At 41.3% G+C, this 8,703-nt stretch overlaps 2 protein-coding genes across 2 annotated transcripts in view; both read right to left on the minus strand.

Moving 5' to 3' along the window:
- Positions 1-8,703, minus strand: part of LOC121886186 (NACHT, LRR and PYD domains-containing protein 12-like) — a 281,314-nt gene that overhangs the window by 70,748 nt on the left and 201,863 nt on the right. The window lies entirely within an intron of this gene.
- hsdl2 (hydroxysteroid dehydrogenase like 2) lies at positions 16-7,366 on the minus strand. Its single transcript, XM_042394927.1, has 11 exons — positions 7,197-7,366; positions 5,413-5,576; positions 4,636-4,734; positions 4,403-4,517; positions 4,143-4,246; positions 3,965-4,063; positions 3,010-3,204; positions 2,831-2,902; positions 2,504-2,650; positions 1,884-2,012; positions 16-229 (listed from the first exon to the last, which is right to left on the minus strand). The coding sequence occupies exons 1-11, from the start codon at positions 7,211-7,213 to the stop codon at positions 114-116; spliced, it is 1,257 nt and encodes a 418-aa protein (XP_042250861.1). The 5' UTR covers positions 7,214-7,366; the 3' UTR covers positions 16-113.

Here is an 8,703-nt window from a genome sequence, read left to right on the forward strand (position 1 = left end):
TGACATCACACAGTCTCAACTTTATTATTAATGTAGTTTTATTGTCATCAAGGCAACATGTACAGCTTCAGCGTTAAGGCGGGGCCTGTGGGCCTGGGGGCGGGGCTTCAGTCTCACAGTTTGGCCTTGTTCATGCGGCTCATCAGCTTCTCCAGTTTGATGGCGAGCGTCATGTCGCCTTTGATCCGCAGCTTCCCCGACATGAAGGCTAGCGTGGGCTTCAGCTTCCCTGCAACACGCAGAAAAACACGACTGTTACCATGGAGACGCCACCATCGCTATCTGTAGTCTGTAGTAGTATCTGTAGTAGTATCTGTAGTAGTATGTGTAGTAGTATCCGTAGTATCTGTAGTAGTATCTGTAGTAGTATCTGTAGTAGTATGAGCAGTAGTATCCATAGTATCTGTAGTAGTATCTGTAGTAGTATGTGTAGTAGTATCTGTAGTATGTGTAGTAGTATTTGTAGTAGTATGTGCAGTAGTATCCGTAGTATCTGTAGTAGTATTTGTAGTAGTATGTGTAGTAGTATCTGTAGTAGTATCTGTAGTAGTATCTGTAGTAGTATGAGCAGTAGTATCCATAGTATCTGTAGTAGTATCTGTAGTAGTGTGTGTAGTAGTATCTGTAGTATGTGTAGTAGTATTTGTAGTAGTATGTGCAGTAGTATCCGTAGTATCTGTAGTAGTATTTGTAGTAGTATCTGTAGTAGTATGAGCAGTAGTATCCATAGTATCTGTAGTAGTATTTGTAGTAGTATGTGTAGTATCTGTAGTAGTATTTGTAGTAGTATGTGTAGTAGTATCCGTAGTATCTGTAGTACTATTTGTAGTAGTATGTATAGCAGTATCTGTAGTAGTATTTGTCGTGGTATCTGTAGTATCTGTAGTAGTATTTGTAGTAGTATGAGCAGTAGTATCCGTAGTATCTGTAGTAGTATTTGTAGTAGTATTTGTAGTAGTATGAGCAGTAGTATCCGTAGTATCTGTAGTAGTATTTGTAGTAGTATCCGTAGTAGTATGTGTAGTAGTATCCGTAGTATCTGTAGTAGTATTTGTAGTAGTATCTGTAGTAGTATCTGTATTAGTATGTGTAGTAGTATCCGTAGTATCTGTAGTAGTATTTGTAGTAGTATCTGTAGTAGTATTTGTAGTAGTATGAGCAGTAGTATCCGTAGTATCTGTAGTAGTATTTGTAGTAGTATGAGCAGTAGTATCCGTAGTATCTGTAGTAGTATTTGTAGTAGTATCTGTAGTAGTATGTGTAGTAGTATCTGTAGTATCTGTAGTAGTATTTGTAGTAGTATGTGTAGTAGTATTTGTAGTAGTATGTGTAGTAGTATCCGTAGTATGTGTAGTAGTATTTGTAGTAGTATCTGTAGTAGTATTTGTCGTGGTATCTGTAGTATCTGTAGTAGTATGTGTAGTAGTATGAGCAGTAGTATCCGTAGTATGTGTAGTAGTATTTGTAGTAGTATCTGTAGTAGTATGTGTAGTAGTATTTGTAGTAGTATCTGTAGTAGTATGTGTAGTAGTATCCATAGTATCTGTAGTAGTATGTGTAGTAGTATTTGTAGTAGTATCTGTAGTAGTATTTGTCGTGGTATCTGTAGTATTTGTAGTAGTATGTGTAGTAGTATTTGTAGTAGTATTTGTAGTAGTATCCGTAGTATGTGTAGTAGTATCCGTAGTATGTGTAGTAGTATTTGTAGTAGTATTTGTCGTGGTATCTGTAGTATCTGTAGTAGTATTTGTAGTAGTATTTGTAGTAGTATCTGTAGTACTATTTGTAGTAGTGAAAGCATGCAGAGAATCACCATGGTAACATTTCATACAGCGAGCTCAGTTTGTCTCTGATCTTTCTCAGTTACCATGGTGACAGCTCACCTGAGAACATCTTGCTGAAGTCGCTGGAGTCCATCGTCATGACGACGTCGGCTTTGACGGGCGGCTGACCCTGCCCCGCACTGCCAGCGCCGCTCTTCAAGTCCAGGAACCAAACGCCCTTGTGCTCTCCTTATATGGACACAAACACGTTTCTATTAAAGACTCGCCCACAGGACGCCCTTATATGGACACAAACACGTTTCTATTAAAGACCCGCCCACAGGACGCCCTTATATGGACACAAACGTTTCTATTAAAGACCCGCCCACAGGACGCCCTTATATGGACACAAACACGTTTCTATTAAAGACCCGCCCACAGGACGCCCTTATATGGACACAAACACGTTTCTATTAAAGACCCGCCCACAGGACGCCCTTATATGGACACAAACACGTTTCTATTAAAGACCCGCCCACAGGACGCCCTTATATGGACACAAACACGTTTCTATTAAAGACCCGCCCACAGGACGCCCTTATATGGACACAAACACGTTTCTATTAAAAACCCGCCCACAAGACGCCCTTATATGGACACAACCACGTTTCTATTAAAGACCCGCCCACAGGACGCCCTTATATGGACTTATGCCCGTTAATGTTTTCTCCTGATGTTACCTGACAGGTCGAACTGATAAACGCCCTGCGTGGATTTGACGACGTCTTCGTTGATGACTGACTTGATGACATCAAACGTGGTTTCAACTGGTCCACCAGAGGCTGATGACGATGAAGATGATGGTGGTTTGAAGGCCGGGGTCGCCCCTAGAAACCAAGAGACACAAACAGGTCCTTTCAGTAGAGTTTTATCACAGTATTAATATTAATAATTATATTTTCAGTATTTTTAGTATAATTTGCAGTGCTGATAGTAACCTAAACCCTAATATCTGTAGTATTTGTGGTAGTGTTTGTAGTATCTGTAGTATTATCTGCAGTATTTACCGTGTTGCTCCATCTGCTTGGCCAGGCTCTCTGGTGCTTCATCGAGGAAGAAGTCTGGCAGCAGAGGGTGACCTGTCGACCAATCAGAGACCACCATGATGACCACATGACATTGTGCAGGGATGCTACGCTAGGACTAGCCATGCTACTCTATGTTAGCTGATACATTATGATGTCACCTGGCTGGACGGCGTACTGCTCGAAGTCTTGGAGCCCCTCCCCCCTCAGGACGTCTTCATCCACCAGGAAGTGACCCGTGAAGTCTTTTTGTCGGGACAGGATGGCATAGGCGGCGTCCGCCATGATGTCAGCCGTACGGCACTGTTTACCCACATCTGTCCCGCCCAACATGTCCATCGCCGCCGTCTGGATCGCTACAATTTCATTTACAATGTCACAGTTTCACTAGACACTTTTATCCAAAGCAACGTACATCTCAGTTAATACAACACAAGCAAGGCTCTAGTCAGGAAAGAACAACATGAATAAGAGCCATGAAGCTAAGTTTGTGTCCAATGGGACGTAGATGCCAACAGGCCGTGCACAGAGACAAAGCATAGAGTGTATAGAAGTGGATAGTAGTTTTTCAAAAAATTGTATTTATTTAATAAGTCCATCAAGTGTGAGGTGTTCATGAAAGAGCTGGGTCTTTAGCCTTTTCTTAAAGATTGAGAGGGCATGCTAGTTTTCTATAAGTCTATAAGAGCCTGTTAGCATGCTCGTTTTCTATCAGAGTCTATAAGAGCCTGTTAGCATGCTAGTTTTCTATAAGTCTATAAGAGCCTGTTAGCATGCTCATTTTCTATCATAGTCTATAAGAGCCTGTTAGCATGCTAGTTTTCTATGAGTCTATGAGAGCCTATTAGCATGCTAGTTTTCTATAAGTCTATAAGAGCCTGTTAGCATGCTTGTTTTCCATGAGTCTATGAGAGCCTGTTAGCATGCTAGTTTTCTATAAGAGTCTATACGAGCCTGTTAGCATGCTGGTTTTCTGTGAGAGTCTGTTAGCATGCTACTTTTCTATAAGAGTCTATACAAGCTTGTTAGCATGCTAGTTTTCTATGAGAGTCTGTTAGCATGCTACTTTTCTATGAGTCTATGAGAGTCTGTGCGTGCTAACAGCTAGCCACTGACCAGTTTTGGGCCAGAGCGCGTTGACAGCAATTTGACCTCTGAACTCTTCGGCCATTCCAAGGACGCACATGGACATGCCGTACTTTGCCATTGTGTATGCTGAAAAATAAAGAAACAGACATGTTAATACTGCTGAAGTGCATGATGGGACACGTGGTCAGTTGGTCGCTATGGTTACCTGTGTGGTTCTTGAACCAGATAGGGTTGAGGTTGAGCGGAGGTGACAGGTTCAGGATGTGAGGGGAGCGACTCTTCAGCAAATGAGGAATCACCATCTTGGACCTGAAATACAGCAGCTCGTTATCTAAACCTTGTTAGGAGTTGATTGTAAATTGTTATGTTATTTACTGGGGCCCATTGAAAGCAATTATGTATGTCATGGCTCAGTAACACGTAGTCACGGCTCAGTAACATGTATGTCACGTGTCAGATGCGTACGTCATGTATGTTCCTCTCAAGTTGATCCCCAGCATCAGGTCCACCTTCTTCATGGGCGTCTCGAGAGTTCCTGTCAGGTTGATGGCACTAGCGTTGTTCACCAGGATGTCAATACCTGCCAATCATATACAGACACTGTGATGATGTCACTGCAGGGCCGGGACATTCTGTACCATCTGACTGTGACACAATGATGACCTCACAACTCATTAATATTCAAACATGTTCTTTACCACCAAACGTGTCGACGGCTTTCTGGACGGCGTCTCCAACCTGCTTCTCATCACGGATATCGACAACGCAGGGCAACGCCTTCCCACCGGCTGCCTCCACTGGAACATACAGAGAACACGCAGACATTATGCAGAGAACACACAGAGAACACACAGAGAACACGCAGAGAACACGCAGAGAGTAAACACGTTAACTGAAAACATCCAGAGCAGTAGTGTATGTTAGCATTTAGCTCCTGTATGTTAGCAGTGAGCTCTTGTATGTTTGCAGTTAGCATCTAGCTCCTGTCTGATAGCAGTGAGCATTTAGCTCTTGTATGTTCGCAGTTAGCTCTTGTATGTTTGCAGTTAGCATCTAGCTCCTGTCTGATAGCAGTGAGCAGTTAGCTCTTGTATGTTCGCAGTTAGCTCTTGTATGTTAGCAGTTAGCTCTTGTATGTTAGCAGTTAGCACCTTTATGTTAGTACTTAGCAGTTAGCTCTTGTATGTTAGCAGTTAGCTCTTGTATGTTCGCAGTTAGCTCTTGTGTGTTAGCAGTTAGCACCTTTATGTTAGTACTTAGCAGTTAGCTCTTGTATGTTAGCATTTAGCTCCTGTATGTTAGCAGTTAGCTCTTGTATGTTTGCAGTTAGCATCTAGCTCCTGTATGATAGCAGTGAGCAGTTAGCTCTTCTATATTAGCAATTAGCTCTTGTATGTTAGCAGTTAGCTCCTGTATGTTAGCATTTAGCTCTTGTATGTTAGCAGTTAGCTCCTGTATGTTGCCAATTTGCTCACCCTCCTTGGCGGCAGTGTAAATGGTCCCAGGGAGTTTGGGGTGGGGCTCGGCGGTCTTGGCAGCGATGATGATATTGGCGCCATCTTTGGCAGCCTTTAGAGCGATTGCCTTCCCAATGCCGCGACTCGCTCCAGTGATGAAGAGCGTGCAGCCAGCTAACTTCCTGCAACACGTGCAGACAATTAGATAGCATGCTAACAAAGATAAATAAATGCATTACAATGCAACATCTTCCATGATGACTTCCTGTTTGTCCTTATTTACATGTGCAGATTTTGCTGTTGTGTAAAACTATTGACTGTATTTAAAGATTGACACTGCGTCTCCACTTCCTGCCGCTATACAAAAGTGAAGCCAAAATATCTCCTTTCCAGGCGCGGCCATCTTGCTTGTGTGACGTAATTTGGAGCCAGAGGCGTTATCATGTGTTTTCAGTTCATGAAAGTTAATTGTAACATTTTGGTCGCCTAAAGAAGTCTTTTTCAGCGTTTGGTTGTACTAAAACACCCTCTAAGGAGTCGGATGTTCAATTTTTCCAGCGAGTACATTTTGATTGAATGGTTTTAATTTTTGCCAGTGAAAAATAGCAATAGCATTAGCATTATCACAGTTACCCATAGTCTGTAAATACACCATGCTAACCAAGCTAGCAGCTAGCAGCTAGCATTAGAGTCAGCTCCAGCCTCTTGTCCAGATATGGTCACTTCTTGCTCCAAAAATCCAAGATGGCCACAATCAAAATACTAAACTCAAGGCTTCAAAACGGGAGTGCACAAACCAACAGGTGACCAGCGGCTACATCCATTATTTAAGAGTCTATGGTGTAATAACATCAGTGTTGATGCACTGTGGAGGATCAGTCAGATATATTAGAAATGACAGTTTGTCAAACTTCAAACTGCAGTAATGAGTTATCAACAGTAATTCATGTTGCATTAGTTTTGCTGTTGTGGTCGTCTGTATTTAGGACCTGAAACCTTCAGTGAACTGATCAATAAAGCTTTTTCTGTTGTATTCAGAGTGACGTGTGTTTGTCTGCACACACAGATTCTGAGCTCGCACTTAGAGATTCGTTTAGCCTACACATTTACACATCTGATGATGCACACATGGACTGAGATAGTTACACAACTCTCCTCACCCACTTTACAATAATTTAGCTACAATAATATCCCCATACAGAACCAAACTGAGGCAGACGGCTCCATAGAGCTAAAGCTGTTTATTTCATTAACATTGCCATTTATTCTTGACTTGGTTATAACTTTGCTGTGGGCTTAAATAAAAATAAAGCCAGAGATTCAGCAGTCTGGTGAAAGTTATCTCAACAGCAGCTTTCACCTAACTCCCAAACTGCTTTGCTCAAAGGTCACGGACACACAGCTCTAATGCTTCATTCGGCTCTGAAGGTCTAAATCTACATTTTCTTTACATCGACAAAGTCTCGGTTTATTTCCACCTGGTTCTGGGTTCGGAGTGGAGAAGAAGAAGAAAACCCAGTATCCGTTTTAAGAATAAGACACACGTTCACCAAACTCCATAGAAAAAAATCACACATTCACAAACTGTCCGCTTAAAGGAAGCACCAGAACTGAACTCCACACGGTTCCCGAACTAAACGGGTTCGACACTGGTTCCGGCTGCTGCAGAATCAGAACACAGGGCTGAACTCTGGACTTGTTGCCGGTTGGTTGTGGGTTTGGTTGTGGGTTTGCAGCGGACGGTCGCGGCGCAGCGCGACGTTATTTAACGCGGTTTTTAACCGGAGTTCTGAGCTACTCACCCGGTGTTCTGCAGCATCGTCGGTGGTTCTGTGTGTGGAAGTGAGAACTTTTGTGTCCGTGTTGAAGAACAATGACAAGCCTGACGTCTTCTTCACCTTTCACCCACTTCCAAGATCTTCGAGCCAACCGGAAGTACCAGACTACCTCCACTTCCGGTCTGCATACAAAGATCCTCAGGGATCGAAGAGATGATCAACTCACCGATCAAACCTGTCAATCAATAAACATCTTTACTTCCTCAAAAGAAAAATGAACTAAAAGTCCACTTACTAGACAACCTTGATGAAGACCACGCGATTAAAGACCACGTGATCTATTTTTATTACTTTTTTAACATTTTATTCTGTTGTTATGCTACATTTAGATCCATAAATTACTCTTTATGTGTATTACACACTGCACATATGTTAACCTGTACACAACAGTATATGCTGTAATACATCTTGTATTTAGTCAAATAATTGAAATAGTTCCTCATCAGTTGTAACATTCATATGCTGCTGACATGTTTATGCATCACTAATAATAATTCTATTAATCACACAATGATGCATAAAGTACATTTTGCTGAATGATACTTCTGAACTTGCAGGACTTTTACATGTGATGGAGTCGCTTCTGCTTTATTTGACAGTTTTATGCATCATGAAAGAATCAGCTGTTGTTTCACTGACGGCCAATAATTCTCAGATGATGATCGATCAGATCAGCTTTCATTGATCTCTCAGCTGACAGCTGGTGTCTATCACAGCGTCTCATTCAAGAGTTTCTTTATTTTTACTTTATTTTAAACTGAAGACATCAAAATAACACACGGAATCATGTCGTAAACAAAACAATCTTCATGTGACCGATGGGAACACGTTTGTGGAGCTGAACTGTTGGAGTATTTCTTGTCTAAAGTATTGATCAGAGCTGTTGATTAGAGCCTCCAGCAGCTGTTGGTGCTCTTATTGATCCTGATGTGGTAACATATCAGCTGCCTGCATGCAACCTGGACATTTATATACCAGATTAGAAACTGAAATATTAATAAATATGAATAGCAGCATGTTCACTACTGGTCACACAGAATACAGACAGACTCTCTATAGATGCACCAGTATGTTCATCCACATATTTACTTTCATTCCATTTTATTCAGTAACATTATTTAACTTTTTACATTCATTGTTTTATTTTTCTCTGTTGGTAAGACTCACAATCTTTATTCTGTATTTATTTGTATCATATGACATATTTAATGCACATGTATCATTCTAAGTGTTATACTGTGGACAGCTGTGTTTTACAGGTTTAACTTGATAGAAGCACAAAAACAACAGAACATGTTTCATACAACTGTACTACTACAGTTACTACAGTTACTACAGTTACTACTACAGTTACTACAGTTACTACTACAGTTACTACTACAGTTACTACAGTTACTACTACAGTTACTACTACAGTTACTACAGTTACTACTACAGTTACTACAGTTACTACTACAGTTACTACTACAGT

Source organism: Thunnus maccoyii, chromosome 19 (genome assembly GCF_910596095.1).
Source record: "Thunnus maccoyii chromosome 19, fThuMac1.1, whole genome shotgun sequence".
Lineage (NCBI taxonomy): Eukaryota > Metazoa > Chordata > Actinopteri > Scombriformes > Scombridae > Thunnus > Thunnus maccoyii.

What these genes read in the sequence shown, in the direction of transcription:
- hsdl2 (XM_042394927.1), bottom strand. An exon ending in TTGAGAGGAACATACATGAC is followed by an intron (nt 4,247 to 4,402) that starts GTACGCATCTGA and finishes GCTGTATTTCAG; the next exon opens with GTCCAAGATGGTGATTCCTC. An exon ending in CTTCAGCAAGATGTTCTCAG is followed by an intron (nt 230 to 1,883) that starts GTGAGCTGTCAC and finishes TGCGTGTTGCAG; the next exon opens with GGAAGCTGAAGCCCACGCTA.